Raw genomic sequence first — 18,078 nt, forward strand, 5'->3', positions numbered from 1 at the left:
ATTGGCAACTCCAGAAAGTTTTCTTGCCGTAATTTGAACGATTTGATAATTAATATTAATTAAAAGTATTAATTAAAAAGTATTAATTAAACATTCTTCCAATTTCATTAAAAGTATCCGGAAAATGTCTTACCGGAAATTTGGCCGCACGAACACAATGTCGCGAACGCGCGCTAGCTTGGCCGAAGGTTGCATTATACCGGGCGAGCCGCCACTTAGGGTCTCAGCGCCAATCATGACGACCACAGGCAGTGGAGAATCGTATCGGACTGCCGGCGTGAATACATCAAGATACAAGCAATCCTCAACACCGTCTATGCGGCCGGATGTCTCGCGTTGCCAGCAGTTTTCGGAGGAATTGTGCGCCAAATAAGTGCCGTTCCAACAGTGCTCGATACGAGTTAGAGACTGAGCATGCTGCCAACGGCGATTGTCAATCGGCGGCATCGCGTACGGAATTCCGCGGAATGCAAAGCCGCCATCCTCCAAGACGCCTTGTACTAGTCCACACGCCGTTACCGCCTCAATATACTTGCCGTCTTTCAACGGCTGAGTAGGAATCCGCCTGGGGCCAGCACAGGCGATGCAGATGATGATGATAACGGCGAGCAGGATGAATAAAGTAATTCCTACAATCGACAATTTAAATAAATATAATGAATAGAAATTATTAATATAACAAATATGAAAAATATTACAATATATATAAATGCTGAAATTATTATTTGAATTGAAGATACTAAACACGTGATATCGTGTATTCTGTATTTTATTATACCTGAGACCACTATGTGTCTTCTAATCGCGGATATACAGAATACCAATGGATGTTTCGGTGGCTCGGTGTTGTCAGCCGCATCGTCAAGCCCGTCAAGACGAACGGTCTCCATGCCATCATCGTTGGTGATAGGATTCTTCTCTGCAGTACCATCGTCGAGCGTTTCGACACTTGCTAATCCTGCAGTGCCGGTCTGTCCTAACTCAGAATCAGTTTCCTGAAGCAAGTGTGGAAATAAAATAAACTAAGAGTTAAGAATGAAAATAGATTAAGTAGATTCAATGAGTACGATAATCAATTTAATTATATACACACACATACCATTATGAATTAATTCATCGTAAAAAGCTATTTTTTGTGAAACTAAGATTCCTATCAGGAAGTGTTAATTTTTTTCGTAATATCATCTAGCTGATTTACAGTTCAAAGTTATTTCTTTATATCAGAGATGTAATAATATTCTACGCGAAAAACGATCAAAGCGAACGTGATACTGGGGATACGACACATGCGGAACAACTGAAGAAAAATGAGTTTTTGCCCTTGCTCAATTTATCTTGATACTGCAGTAAACACCATATGTGTGAACACAGATCTCGTACATACATTTTGTACGCAAATATTATATGTCCCTTTTAATGAAATATAATTGTTTTAATTTTATCTGAAGCATTTTTGATAATTACCCTACAAATATTGGCTATGCAACAATTTTTGTAGATTTTATTGAAAACTTTTCTATTTATTGTATGAATTGTTCTCTTTACAGAAGTAGAATTTATATAATAAATAAAGCTTTCAATGCACAAATAATCCGATTCAAAAACATAAAAATGTACACAACATATTTTTTTATTTTTTCATTTGTATGCAGGATATATTTTATAAGATCGAAGTTAAAAATATTATATTTTCACGTCCTAAGTTAGCTCTCAAGAATAGTATAAAGAGATAACGAAAGAAGGAAAAAGGAGAACGACAAAAAAAAACATTTCGGAAAAGATCGAGATTTGAGCGTCACGCGAGTTTCTTTCTTTATTTTCAATGGATTATATGTATGCTAGATGCGGATTCAAAGAATCTTTTCTCCCTCGTCACAACAACGTAAAAATGCGCTTTCATTTTTACATCGTCATTATTTCGCCGCTCCGAGCGCGGTAAAAACGGTGAAATCGCATCTAAACGAATCTTATTCGCGTAATTTAGACAAATTAATGTCAAGAGAATTTCTCTGAAAGGCGATAGAAAAGCATGGTCGACCCTTGCAAGTGATCTTTTGTTGCACAATTACTAAACACAATTGTGTGAATCGATTCAAAAGGCATTACTGAGAATTCTTGACTATTTATTACCTGCGAAATTTCTAAATACTTAGATAAAATATTTTCGTAATGAAAGTATCTGAAAAATGTGAAATGGCATTATTTGGATAAAAGCGGTAAATACCTTCTTCCTTCTAGAAAAAACGGACGACACCAGTGGAAAGCGTATAGCATTTAATATTCCTTTTCGTCCCTCTTTTTCTTTGGAATCCTTGGCAGGCGTGGTAAGCTTTTCTGCAGATGGAGCATTTGATTCAGTTTCCTTTGTCACTACGGGGGCTGATTCCGCATCAGTTGATTCTGCCGGTTTAGTTTCCTCATCCTAAAATCGATCGGGTAAGCTATAAATAGTTGCATGTATAAACGGAAAATCTATATTACTTATAATACATTCATGTACATTTTTCCATCTGCAATATTGATTCAATTTTATCCTGCTTCGCTGCTTCTTCTTCTGTAATTTCTTTGTCTCCAGCGATAAAAACAAAAAAGTAGAAAAATAGAAAGTATAACTAAAACAGCAAGTCAATTGTGGATGACAATGTCCTGTTCTATTAGACTGACCGGAAAGTTTATGCCGACCCTCTTAACAAAATTTAAACGCAAATGTATTACCTACGCTCTGTATTAAGAATTAATACAAAGTTCTGCGTCTGAACCCAAGTAGCAAAAAATTGAAAAAGATGTCATAAGGACTTTCAAACAGCTTCTAAAAGATTTAGGACATTTTTTGGAAATCTTTATGAAGTAATCGGATCTTCAAAAAGATCTTCCGATAATATTAAACTTTGTATTAATTCTTAACGTAGAGTTTTACGTTTAAATTTTGGTAAGGGGGACATCATCGAGGTATTTTTTCTTTTTTTTTTTAGACTGAACGTGAATATTGGATTAATAATGCTGGATAGAGAGACTTTATAAAGCGAAGCCGCAATATGCGTTTATGGTATTATGGTAGTTTCCCTGGAAAGCTTCGGACTACCTGGCGATCAGCACGAATTTTCCAATCAATCCAATATTTATCCACTCCTTATGTATATCCCATAAGAAGCGAGTTTAACTTTAAAGTCTTCGCGTGAGCTTCAAAGTCGGGGTTGAAAATCGAGGTGACTGCCACGATTTCGAAACGACGGACAAGCGTACGCAGTGAAATCAAGGTCAACCGCGACAGGACAAAGAAACAACGGCGACCGGATGACGGTGCCAGACGTTCGCCCGGACTCGTCTCTGAAGCTCCAGACTCTCTCAGACGCGACAGATTATTATTTTTAGAGTAGTACCACTCCTGTGCGTCTTGAAACCTTGGACTTGAACGCACTCAGAGCGATAACTCGTACTACTTGCGCGCCTCTCGCTCCACACTTTGAGGCCAGCTGCCTCGTAAGGAGCTCATGCTTTGAGTTACTATTGTCAACAATATCGAGCGGGTATTTTCTGCGGATAAACAGCGATAAAAGTCCATATATATGTCGTATGAATGAGAAATTTGCTCCGTAGAAATAATATTGCAAATACGTGAAATAAAAATTTTATATATATATACATAAAATATTTTAATGCACGTATAATCCGTTTTTGATGCAGACGTTTGATGCGGACTAGTTGCGAAACAATTTGCTTTTCGCAACTAATAGCAAATCAAATGTGGAAGGACATTTCGCGTGTCTTATACATATTTCACATAAATGGCCGTTGGAACACTCAACATAAATACAGGATAAATACGATAAAAGAAGAAAATTATATAGTTAATAATTCTATGTACAAAATGACTCTAGACATTACAAATAGTATGTGATAATAGTATCGCGTGTGTAAGTCACTAACAGCTACTTGAAGACATTCAAGAGAGAGAAACCATTTCTCGTATCAATTACGTCAAGTTCTGCGAATACTAGAGATATGGATTAACGGTTTTATAATTATCGGAACTATTAATACCTAATATTTGCTAGTTGGATTAACCGGACGTTGCTCTCAGCTAATGTAAAATGTAACTCAAATGTGGGTAGATTTGTACGGTTATTATTTTCAATAAATCAACTTTGATTGCATTTAATGATTTACAATCGCGTTAATTTAATAAGTACTAATGTATTGAAGCAATCTGGTACCTATTAGATAATCTATATAACTTGCAACATATATAAACCTGCAAATTTAAAATATCTTTTACATATCAAATGTTTGCATAATTTTTGTCCAAGATTTTACTCCAAGAAAGCATACTACTTATCGAACATTTATATAATATTATACAAATGTTCGAAATTATGCTGTAGTCGTTTGAAAGAAATTAAAGATAACTTGAGAGCTCTTCGCTATGTCTGGCGCCACGCAATATTGATTTATCGCAGTTATCTCTCACTGTGTAATTAAGCAAAATGAACTCCGTATCTTCTGACTCCGTCCTGAGTCCTTAATCCCGCATAACTCATGATTATCCGAGGCATCAATCGCGTACTTTCGCTATAAGCTCGTCAATGCGCGCAGGATGCGCATGATGCGTGTACTATGTGTTGCTATATTTGGATCTCGAATGTTTTCAAGTGGAGTCGCGTGGCGCACCAGTATCCGAGTACACGCACGTATGCATACACGTGCATGAATGGATGTTCGTATGATATTGATGGACCTTTGAACTTTCATTTTCAATTCGACATTATTATTAATATACGTGAGATAATCCTATCAGCTAAGTAGACCGTAAACAAGCCATTTATTCCATTTATTACGGTTTTAGTATATTCACAATTATTTTCTCATTATATTATTTTCCCCTTTATATATACGCTGAACGACCATCTAAGATTATCTCAGTTTATTTTTATAGAAAAATACCTATTTTATAAATAAATAAGGTATTCAAAGGCACGAGATAAAAAAAAGCTGCCAACATATTTTTAGAAAGTAGTTTTGCTTCAAGGAAGAGACAGACATCGCTAATACAATACGCGTAGATAATCGATTTCAATTGAGACGTGAAACGTGTATTTCCTTTTATTGTAGGGCGCATGGAAACGCCTGACTGCTTCCAGATTCAAGCATGCGGATTTCCCTTGTGAATGACATCCGGCACATTCTGTGCCCAAATTTCTATAAATAAATTTCACGCAACGAGTATCGCGAGACTGCACATCGTGATTACTGCATCAGTAATCACTCCAGGTTGCATTTAATAATCGTTGCAGTCAAGCATTATCCTGCTAATCGAAGATTTAATATTTAATGACAGTTCTGCAATTTATTAATTCCTCATTTCCGCATTTGGTCCATTATTATTCCATTAGGTTATTACTATCCATAAGATATTACTATCGCTGATTAAAATAATAGAAATGTTGGAAACTGTTCGCTCAAAGATGACTCATACAATAAGAAAGTTGCAACAGCTGGCGCGCGCAAAGCTACGGAATCTCCAGACTTAAGAAGTTAAACCGATAAAGTGATTATAAAATCTGGGATCTACTTTCAACGTACATGGTAGCGAATAACGTTGACGAGAAGTAGCTTTCATGAAAAGTAGGGAGGATCGATACGCAAGTCCTTCGAAATATGGAATCTATTTCTGACTGGCAATTTTTGACTGAGAACAAACACGTGGTCCCACATATGAATATATCATCAGTATTTTCTCGACCGATCTATTTTTATAATATACATCCATTTCGAGAGTGCTACCCAGTATGCTAAAGCGGATTGCGAGATATAAACCGCTTTCCTCGGTGTTGCTCGTCGACCACAGAATCCTGCAGCTTCGCTGCTGCATTTATTCTGTTATGTATGCCGAGCATTGCGGAAACCGCAAATTTCATTTCAATGCGGAGCAGTTCCGTTCGATGACGTCGCGATCCTGTCGTACCTGGCGTTGCGAGAGCAACAAAAGGATAATTATTAGGTATGTGAGGTCCGTAATAACGTGAGCTGTATGTGCCGCATCAAAGTTCCTCGACAATGAACTCACGTTTCACTGTGTTTGCGAGAGACTATCCTTTACCGCGACACGTAACGGATAGTTGTTCTGTCATGGAGTCATAGTCGTCCGCATGAAGGATGTTCACTCTTAGCTTTAGAAAGACAGACAGACAGAAAGAGAGAGAGAGTCCTGCATGAAGAATAATCCGCTGCCGCTTCTGGAAAACTGCGTTTACTTCGAAACGGTTATCTAACGTGAATTAATTTTATGCGACGATGGAAACGTATCGCTGAGTGTGTGCCACCTCGCTCTTCAATAATAAGCGCTATTCTTATCCGATTATCCGATAATAAATAAGAAATGTGCAATTGACTTACACGATCATTAACATAGACATCGTTCGCGAGTATTAATAATAATTTATTAATAAGATAAACTTGCTAGAATTCAGGCATATTATACATACTCGAGATTTAAATCGATCTTTAATTTAACATTGCCAAACACAGGTATTTTATTTTTAATTTATACATTGAAAGCAACTTAAAACCCAAGTAAATAAATTATCGATTCCTACGGTTGCAATTAACGCTACACGTAGCTCTGTTTAGCGCTAGGTTTAACTACGACTGTCAGCGTGACTGTACGATTTATCGGTTAAGCGCGAAGCAACGCTAAACAGAGCTTGCTTAGCGTACGGCGCTAAAAATGGGCGCGAGTACGAAAAGTGCACTGTCAAAGTTCCGTAATTCTCTCTTTGTCCCCAACGATCTCTTTCGCGTGTCGCAGGTGGCGCGCCGGAAGCGAGGGTGATCACCGCGGAGAGAAGCCCCAATTTTCCGGTCTGTCGAATTCACCGGTTCGCGAATGAGGGCGCGAGGTCGAGAGAGCCGGTAACGGGATTTCGAAATACCGTGGATAAGAAAACAAGTCACGGTCCATACTTTTATCATCATTCCATATTTTATCATCGATCCATATTATACTTTTGTCATCATTCATATTGATAACACGACACTCTTCGATTTCAAACTCATCTTTTTCGCTTATGAAGCTTATCGTGAGGAATCATTAATAACACTACTTGAGACTGAATGACTTTTATGGCTTTTATGATACTTGACTTGGCACGATATGTGCCCACAGAGATCTATAAATGTAATGTAACACAAAGTACAAGTACTTGTACGATAATAACGAGCGAGTATGATATTTCTTCGCGCAAGCGACCACGCGTAGAGATTAACGTACGCGCAACGAAACCGGTAATCGTTAACCCCGCAATTTACCGTTTCACACCTCGCAGATCTCCGATGCAAGACGTCGTTATCGCGCAAGACTTTCCCCGATCTTTTGTAACCTCCCTGCAACATTGAACCATTGCACTAATCGGGCATTATATCCGGACGTCTTAGTCATCTTTCGACGTGGGATCATTCTGCGCTGTCCGCTCGCGGTTGTCGCACCCGATGACGATTATTCATCCCGCGTCATTGCGAGATAAAAAGCATATTTTTATCCTCGTGCTCTTCATACATTCCTTTTATCCTATTCATTTTACTAGGTCATTCGCGGCAACACGCTTTGTCCAATTTTGTGGCAACAATCGACAAGTCCTTAAACTTCAATATTGCTAATGATTTATTTATGTCAACATGTCTGACAGAATGTATCTTTATTAGATAAATTATTTTTTTACTAATCATTTACTTTAAATATTTTTAAAAAATTATTTATCTTTGATTAATCGTGTCTTAGCAATGTATACCAAATTTACGTCTGGCATTTATTGCATAATTCTGATGGATGCGAGGGATCCTTCATTCATCCGATGATTCATAATTAATCGAGCTGTTCGGAAACTTTTATATCAGTAGTCTTTTTCATTTTTTTATCATAGACGAAAATATTATTTTTATTCACAGATGGTTATCACAACAAGTGTCACAATGGAGTAGATGGACTGTCGAACAATCCACAAGTATCAGAGAATTTATTAATGACGGTCACTCGGCAAAATTCGCGTCCTGGCACTGAGGTAATGTTGATCCATTATTGATCTAGTATCCGATATAATACTTGGTTATTACTTGGCAAGAATTGGAATCTAAAGCAATATATATGGTTGCACACAACAATATGATTATAATGTTGAAAATTCTTTGGCATTGTGACTTATCACAAAATCTATCACCTCGACATCCATTCGAATCACGACAGAGTGGCAAAAACTGCGTGAACTGCATGGTTAAATCAAATGATGCAGTGCACGATGTCGAAGAGAAGTCGAGGGTCTGCGTTTCTAAAACGTGCCTGATTTTCTGTCAGGTTTTGCCGCGTTGCAGTCTTTCGAGAGGCTCATTGTCCTTTCTGATACTGTACAATCATCTCGCCAGACTATTCTTCCTCCCCCCTCTTTCTTCCTCTCTCTCTTCGTCGATCTTCTTTCATGTCTAGGCATTTTTCTTCGTACCTCGTTTCTGCTGTGCTGGTATCTAGAAAGTACATTATATACGTCTGCAGATGACATGTGTAGTGACTTATGTGTCCGCTGACTCCGAGCCGGAGGTGATGGCAGATGCTGAGCCACGTGACTGTAAAGCCAATGGATTCGGTATTGCGCGTACAAGGATCGATGTATCTATAAAATATTATGTGCCTTTAGGCCTCTCCCTTGCGACTACATCGGCGCGTAGAGCTCGGGCAATCTCTCATGATTGGATTATGCCGCAACGAAACTGCCAGTGAGACAAGTGTATGTACATCTACGAGTCGATTATAATTCGATATTTTCAAAGAGAAAATATACATACATTTACAAAAACAATTCCAGACAAATATCGCGACTACGTATAAGATGTTGGATATAATCGCTTTAAGTAACAATAGTATAATTAAAACTAATATAGTCTCCATGCGTTTTTGAGAAATTCGAAATTTGCTCCAAAGAGCAAACATGTAATATTTTTATTTCATAATTTCAAGTTAAATATCAATATATTTTAATATTAAATAAACGGAAATGTGATCAAATGCAGGAATGATAACGTTGTTTCAATGCTATGAAATTTGGCATATTACATGTTTGACACGAGCAAATAGACCTTTGTTTAATAACATTTCATTGCAGACGCATTTAATCTATGGTGCAATTTCAACGTAAATTATAATTTCCGATTTGCGTTGTCAGGCATACATAGAAGATCATCTGCCACAATCCGCGAGAATTGTGCGAATTTTCCGACGGGCAATCCCTATTTTATCTTCTTGTGCCACTCGGACGTTACCCGGCACTCGTAACAGCTGTGATTAATGGCGTTTCAATCCCCCACCCTTTGTTGAGACCTAAAGAGCTTGCACAATAAAATACCTACTGATCACACCAGGCTCCATTCGGTCTACAATATGACACTGTAACCAGTTCTCTTTTTCTTTTTCTCTCTTTGTCGCATAATCCTGACACTCTCCCTCGATGCATATGTTTGAGCATTGTCGGTCCTACATATATTAGCACACAGACAAACAACCCTCTGTACAACGTCGTTCGAGTCGATATCCGGTGCGCGAACAGCTCCTCCAGAAATAGGAAATTTCATTTTTACAGTTACGGAGGAAATCCGAAAAGAGAGGTAATAAATGTTGTGCTTCAAATTTTATTTTTACAGTCGCGAAGGAAACCTGAAAAGAGAGGTAATAAACGGATAATTTGCGCTTCAAATTTCATTTTTACAGTCGCGAAGGAAATCTGAAAGGAGAGCTAATAAACGGATAATTTGTGCTTCAATTGAAACGCATACTGCTGTCGCAGATGGGATTTCACGCAAGTTTTAATGCATGTTAATAAAATATGACACGCGCGGAAAGGGCGGAGGGCGGGAGAGTTCTCCTCGTTCATGGATTGCGTGTACGCAAAAGAGTGCAAGCAAAATTATGCGTTTCCCGGTGTCATTCGTCTGTGCTCCGGTGCTCGTGCGGTATGACCGTATTATTATATTTCACGAATATGTGGCCGGCTTTGTGTATGTGTGAACACGCACTACTTCCCATTCACGAAGCCATACTTGCGTGCGGCAGAAGTCGGAGCACCGGCAAGTATTTACGCGTGCATGTCAAACGCAGCACGCACGTGCATCATTCTATCGACCAATAATTCTCGTCTCCCTCCGACGAGGAAACGATTTACGAACGGCTAAAACCGAGCATCGTAATACCAGACTGCATTAATGATCGTCTCGAGCCTCGCCGTCTATCTTTAATTGTCTCTAGGCGCGCGCGAACTCGGGGGATTATTTATAATTACTGATACGATATCTTGAGGTTGAGGCCGAGGTGAATAAATATTTTGACGGCAAATTGTTTCCGATAATGTGGAGAGGAGTATCGGGTAACGCGCGCAATCACCGGCTCTCTCTCGGCAGAAAAGAAAGAAAGTAATACAATGTAATAAAAGTAATAAAGTAACGAAAGTAATAAAAGTAATAAAATAGGGATATTGGCTTGTTATCATGATTTCGTTCTTTCTTCCTCTATCTCTTTCTATATTTATCGATTATCTATTTTTTAATTGCGGGAATAAATTTTGCAAATTATGAGCAGATTTAGTTTAAATAACAAACATGAGAAAAGCGCAATGTAGAAATTTCCGATATCCGTGATTTACGTAAGTATACTTTCTAGGAATAATTTCTTATTTATGTTAAATGGTCCAGTAATAATGAATCCTCTTTTTCTCTGATATACCAATATGCAGATATACAATTAGATAAAGTCGCTACTTTAGGATCGCGGCATAAATAGTCTTTTCGCTACAATCGACTGGGAAGAAATAATTGACTGAAAAGAATTTAATTACGCATAATAATAGTGATTCCTTCTCACTTTAAGAGATTTCAAACATCTTAACAGACCTTTTAATCGTATTTTTTTATTGATGAACATCAAGTGTTAAAAATAGATTTGTGCAGTAAATGATAATCATTTCATAAATCTCTATAAAATTCAAAATCTTGAGATTTTTCCAAAAATTTGCAATGTTTGAGAGTCGCTTTATTGCAGCGTAATCTGTGACATTAGTGTCTCTTAATCTCTGGAAAAACATTAATTATTAACGTAATCATACGGTGACAGATGAAAAAACTATCGCAGACTCCTTTGAAGCCATTGTTCGGATCTGCGAATCTGTGTCACTTTGTCATTAAATCGCATTTTGCGGTTGAACTGATTTCTGAGCTAATTTAGATTAGATTTTGCCGTGCAAATAAAAAGAGATTCGTTTAAATTGAATCTCACGAGCGCGGAAACTCGCGGCTCCCGATGAGACCTCGACCGTCCAACGTTGGCGGGTTCCGTCGGGGTGGAAATCGATATCAGACGCAACTTTCACCCTTCTCCGGCACTACTCTCCCACCGGCTCTTTCGTGCTCATAGCGGCTGCCGTGTGGAAGCCACCCTCAACACGAGCATTCTATAAATACGCACTTGCGTGTCCGCGAAAGGGCGAGAACCCTACTATCTCTTTTCCTCTCTTGTCTTTCTTTCAGAATTTCATTTCGTCAACCCTTTCGCAAGCATTTTTCAAAAGCGACAGCGATGCGCGAGCAATTACTGCCACGCATGCCAATTTGCAACTTTTACTTACGACATAATGGCGAAATTTGCATAAATATTCGTGTCACTGCCATGGGCAATTATATTATCTCTTAAAGCTGTCGTTGAGTCTAAACTGCGCTTGAAGTTACAAAATTGTGTTATCTTTCAATCATTTAATATAAACAGAGAAGGTAAATTTCTAAATATGCGCAAACTGTCGGAATAAACGCGTGGTTGTTATTTGCACAATTTATCGTCACGCGGTGATCAATTCTGTTGACCATTTTCACGTAAATAAATCGTTAGCAAGTTCTGATTTCGTATAACGTCTCGTCGTATACGTCTCGTTAATTTTCTCCTCTCGTCGTGTTATTTTTACTCGAATCATGGCAACGGATCGATCAAACGCGTTCAAACGCGGTCGCGATCGATCGCCGGGTAGAATACGATGATTTATGCAAAGGCCATTGTCCGGATCGTCGCTGTTTACATAGTGAATGCACCGGAGACGGATGAGAAGAGTCGGAGGAAAGGAGAGACGAAGGAGTTTATTCGACGAAGAGGTGCCGGCGCGCGGAATTACCGTTTATTGTTATCAACTGCAATAGAGAGAGACTCCCTCTCTGTTAAAGAAGGGGAGAGGAAGAGAAAGACAGAAAATGCATTATTATTTGCATAAACAGAACCGCGGACGGATGCGACGACTCGTTACATCTGATTGCGAGTTACAGAGAGCGACGACGTGGAAATAAGAAACGCACCGCGCACGAAGCGGCCGGTTGTTAATATACTAGATTCGCATCTGCCCATAATGACGTAATCCTGATGAATCGCTCGGAATACTTTACGCTCTGCTGCACATTCCCGAGTTCATTTAACGACAGAAATGTAATGAATGTTTAGTCACGTATCCGGAGAAAGAGCTATCGAGCACGACTCGTTCGCTGTGTGTTCGTATCTGTTCATAAAATCTCTCTTCCTTTCGATTTTTCGATATGCGCATACGTAATTTTACACATATCCTTACAAATTATAAATGTCAGGACGTATGCGGTTTCTATGCAAATTATTGACCAAAAAGTCCATATTGTCCCTCTTAGCAAACTGCAAACGCAAAACTCTGTATTAAGAATTAATATAAAGTTTTGTGTTAGAGGAATGAAATGAATCCGTGCCGATCTTGTTGGCAAGGACACAAAACTCTGTATTAATTCTTAATACAACAGAGTTTTAATTTTGCTAAAATAGTCAGTATAGACTTTTCGATCAACTCAGTATATAATATAATAATAGATGCTCAAATACATCACACTTATTACATTGCGTCTTTATGCTGTTTCCTATTAAATTAAAGTGCATATTATAAAGATCTATTCCCTTTAATTTTAGTTCGTGTTATTCGTAATCAATCTTCTTCGAGATTGAGATATCCCAGACCGCAGCTACATTGGTTTGGTATCTTGTTTGCACATCTCAAACGTGTCTTCCTTCATTCCTTGCGGTTTTCGCGAAAACCTTCATTTTCTCAGCTGCTTGTAGCGTTGCGTACACATGAGTGTACGCAACGTGCGTGTGGTACATATGAATCGATACGAATACGAGCCTACCGACCATGTGGCGAGTATCGATAGTAGGGGTTCCGGTTATTCTGGTTCTCTGGCCTGCAAGTTTTAATCCCCCCAAAAAACGGTTCCGTACCGGGGGGAGAACACGCTGCGGGGACGAGGGTGGAAAACGTAATGAAAGAATGAAAGGGGAAGCAGATGGCAGAGACGTTCAGATTCGAATTTGCCTACAGGAACACCTTATAATTAATAACAATAATTAAAACGCTCGCAAAATATCGTCGATGCACCTTTTTTTATCTCGCCAACAAATTACATATACGTACCTACTTTTTAGAAATAAATTAAATCCTTAAAAGTATTACGAAAATAATTTATAACAGTTTATTTAATAAAACAGAGAGACTAGTAATTTATAATTATTGGATGGTATTTATTAAATAAATCAGAATTTAAATTAAACTGCTGCTCCACTTCTATTCGGTATAACTTTCTTTGTACTACGTTTTGCGCAGAAAATTATACATTGTTTGAAATACAAATATTAAATCTGAATATAAAATTCCACACACATGTATTATTCGATGCACCTATCAAAATTCTAATTAATTTCGTCTTTCATCTTTCTTTTAGGGAAGGAATCGTGAAAGTATGCGATCCTTTGCGGGATACAGTATCGCACTTCATCGTTCCGCCACCGACAAAATAATGACATCACCGTCACATGGGATTAACGTAAGACCGCTTCCTCGTAGCGTGGAATTAAGTGATTACGAGGATGCAAATGTGTCGTGATACACGATTTAATTAAGCGGACGGGAAAACGCCCGTTGAGCCGTATAAAACGCTCCGAAGAAATTTACGCCTTTTTCGTTTTTAGGGATACAGCAGCTCAAGGGGTTCGAGGTGGAAGCGGAGAACCGTTGACCTACGTCGACTGGAATAATTTCAATAAAATCACCGACCGTGACGGGAGTACGTAAAGGCACGTGAAGATAAGCTAAGTCCGCACGATGAAGCAGGGTTTCCGGTTTTCTCGCGCCATCAGTTGATTGCATTAAAGCTCGATAAGGCGGACGTTTCGTTACGCGTTAACACTAATGAAACTCGCGAAGTACACCAATATGTAATATCGCGCCTCGTCGTTCCTTCGCGTTGCTTCGAAACGGCTATGTGAAGTCTGCAAAGCCTGTAAAATTTATTTCAAGCGCCGGCATGCACTTGCAAAGGCTGATGTAAATTAATACAGTCAGTTACTTAGCCGGTACACGTAAGTTGACAGAAACGGCTGCTTGCGATGTTTGTTTTATTAGACTGCGATAAAAGCAATGTAAACAACACTGAATGTTGCACCGATAATGTATTTATAATATATTTAATTGAAGTTTAGATAATAAACGTATCTCATTTTGCGACGATCAAACAGGCAATGCAAATACTTGCTACATTTTGATATTGTTGCTATTATTATATTATTACAGCATTTAAATTGAAACGGCATAATTAACGCCTCCCGACTAAAACGCCGAACAGCGAAAAGAACAAATTACAAAGTCGAAATTCAATTCCTATACCTGCTATGATCAAAGTACACAGTTGGGAAAGACGAAAGAGTTTAACGCGAGTCCGGGTTTCGACGGCAAAATAATTATATGAAACGCAACACTTCGGGGTTTTCTAATCCTATACTTTTTCGTTTCTTTCTTTGAAATTGTCACGCGATAGAATAATTCCTCCCGATACGAGTCGGAAGTTTGAGCACCGACTGTGAGAACGCACCTGGCGTTAGCCAAAGCCAGAGGTTGGTTCCTTCGAATTTGAGACTTTTGTTGTTCTGAAGAGATATAAGGTATATTTCAATGTATTTCTTGTTTAAGCTTTCACGAATACTTGAAAACAAGTTCCCTGTTGGGTAGATGGGTGAAAAGAGCCCATTACACTTTGAAAAATACACCGTCTACACTTCGATACTTCTAATTTAAAAGCATATTACGTAATTGAACTTTCTCGATATCGTGCATATTAAAAGTATAATTTATCTCAAATAAATTTATTTAACGTATAGTTATATGTGGCTACACGGGAATAAGAGAGAATTAAAGGTTAATTCAAGGAAACTCTTTTCATAGTCGAAATAGCAATACGAGCGACTAGATAATACAGTTACGATTAAAAAATAGCAATTTTTTCAATATAAGACTTTTCATTGAAAATTCTCCAAGATAGTTTTCTCATTGAAAACTGCACATGTGCCTAGTCTCCAAGCAACCAAGTGCTTCCTTCTTTAATCGCCGTTTCGCATTCATCGTCGGGAAGAGATAGTTATGGCTCAAAGCTGTGTCCACAAGAAAAGCGGAGCATCAATTGGCCACCCGGCTACGGCCACGAACGCGTTTACACAAAGCGCTCCTCCCCGTTTCATCCACGATTTACGAGCGCTCATTAAATAAAAAAGGAAAGCAGACCGGAATAAGAATTACGAGGAATAATATTTTCGCATCCGCCAACGTGCGCGTGTTGTCAGCTTGACGCGTAGCTTGCTTTGTGTATCTAAAGGCCCTTTCATATCTCGCGAGAATAAGCTCTTGTCGATTTCACCTCCCGCGCGAGCTGGAGCTTGCTATAAAGCACTATGAGCGCTTTCTCGGTAATGATTTCGCATTTAGACATATAAAGAGATGCAACGCGACAGCTTCCGCGACAGCTTTCGCGACAGCTTACTGGATATGCGCCTCGCTTCCGAGTCGCGATGGCATTAAAAAGAACCTTGCTCGAATGTAACTGGGCGTGCATTACGCACCATTGCTATGGCTATCAATAGAAGACGTCAGGACTGACTGTTGCTGCGAGATGCTGCGGTACTGATTGTGTTTAAATTCTTTCGTTCGTTTTTTTTATTTACTTAAAAAACGGTGAACGTATAATTTGAGAACATGATCGGATTGGTTGTGACGCGTGATTATCGCAATGTTTGTAATGATTTCGTTGTAAATGTTAGCTATTATTACAATTATCATGAATTATTACTAGATATTATTTTTCTGGAAATAAAGAATACGATAAATAGTTGCAATGTATTATAATATTAAAATATCAAAAACTAAAAAACAAATCTATATTTACGAGAAAAGCGACTCATCGTTTTCTCTTCTAATCTCGGTTTTCCATTGCATGGTTCTATCACTATGAGGCAGATATTCTACGCTATAGCAAACTCCAGTGAACCGTAATGATCTCAGAAACATGCGCGACATAAATTGCATTGCATGTTCGCGTATCTACGATCGCAGCTGGTACTTAGAATATACGTGAAATACGCGAAGAATGTCTGGCACGAGGGATAGATATTGTCACTTCCTTGACACTTGACTGTTAGGTAGAAATTGACTATCGATCGACGATAATGCATTTTTGTTTCTCCGTTAGAATTTGAGGGATCAAGAATAAAGCAAATAGTATCAAAAAGATTACGATGAAAATTATGATCGCATAAATTGCTTTAACAATACTCGAAACAGATGTATAATCAGTCTTTCTCAAGTCGTGACTTTACCTTTATCTTTTCTCTTTATTCGTTGTTCTCATATATTTGTTTATTGTACTTTGCACAGAAGTGTCAAAATATTTATATTGTAATAGTATCAAAAGAAGATGTTAAAATCTTTTAAATACTCATAAACAGCGTTCACACACACACACACACACACACACACGCGCGCGCGCGCGCGCGCGATAGAAACCAAAGAGAAGATACACCACATTAGCTTTACAAAAACCGACCTAAGAACAAGAAAAAGAAAAAAACGAGCTTAAAGATTGAAATATTCCGGATGAAGAAATTTATTTGAGTTACGATAAGGATCGTAACGCTTGAAAAGAAGCACGAAGAAAGCTCACATGTTATAACAGTCGGAGTGATGAAAAGGGTTGAGGTGATGGAAGAATGGTTCCTAGAGTAAGGTGACAGTCGGCACTTTCTTTCCCAATTAGGCGGCTAATAAGATGAATTAAGTCAATTAGAGAAGAGTCAGTTGGATGCAACAGCACTGGGCGCCAACATGTGTCGCGTTCTCTCGTTCTCGTCGTCGTCATCGTCGTGCACTTTCAGTCGACCCGACATCGCCAACTAGGAGAAGAAGAGAACGGAGTAGGAAGAAAAAGAAAGAAAAAGCAACGGCGACATGTCGGCTTGTCTTGCAGGCTTGACAACGATGCTGCGTTACTACCTATCTCTCCCATGTAACCGCGTTAGTTTATTGATGAAGAAATCAAAGGTAGGATCTGTATTACAAGTGACAAGTCCTAAATAAACAAATCCTCTTCCAGCACTATCATCGGATATAATAAAATCCGCATATTTATCAATGAAGATACACAATTACATTTCCGTATGACGTTCTCTCTTTCTTGCTCTCTCTCTTGTCTAGTAAATATTGTTCTTCCTCAGAAATCATGCAATTCATTACATACGCATACACACATGAGACTGATGACAACGCCGGTAGTGAAGATAAAAAGGTATTGGATAGAAAAACGAGGGCGCAATGAAAGCAAGCGCAAGATATTCGTCCTCGTACTCGAGTATAAATCCTGCAAATACGATACTCTCGTGTTTCAATCGACACAAGGAAGGAAAGAAACACGATTACATCGTGCACGTTCCGTGTCCCTGCAAACATGTATTCCACCCTCTCTCTGCGTACCCCATTGTCGTGGTTTACCTTTTGCAAGTTTTATATCTTAATTCCGTGAAATTCCCGATGTGCAATTCTGCTTGTTTATTTATTTAACGTATCGCACGATCACATTTCTCTCTACTACAAAACTTAAAAGCATATTTCCCGTAAAGGACTCAACGAATACAGTTTTAAAACTCTGGAATTCGCGGAAATAAGATTTTCGATCGTA

At 38.6% G+C, this 18,078-nt stretch overlaps 1 protein-coding gene across 1 annotated transcript in view; it reads right to left on the reverse strand.

Annotated features, from left to right (window-relative positions):
- Nucleotides 1-18,078, reverse strand: part of LOC105277800 (neurotactin) — a 28,423-nt gene that overhangs the window by 5,489 nt on the left and 4,856 nt on the right. Inside the window, exons 3-5 of the mRNA XM_011336426.2 lie at nt 2,225-2,422; nt 779-995; nt 134-629 (exon numbers count right to left, since the gene is read on the reverse strand). Of these exons, the coding sequence (XP_011334728.1) occupies nt 134-629; nt 779-995; nt 2,225-2,422 (911 nt within the window). The remainder of the gene's footprint in view (nt 1-133; nt 630-778; nt 996-2,224; nt 2,423-18,078) is intronic.

The sequence above is a fragment of the Ooceraea biroi genome, chromosome 1 (genome assembly GCF_003672135.1).
Source record: "Ooceraea biroi isolate clonal line C1 chromosome 1, Obir_v5.4, whole genome shotgun sequence".
NCBI classification, from domain to species: domain Eukaryota; kingdom Metazoa; phylum Arthropoda; class Insecta; order Hymenoptera; family Formicidae; genus Ooceraea; species Ooceraea biroi.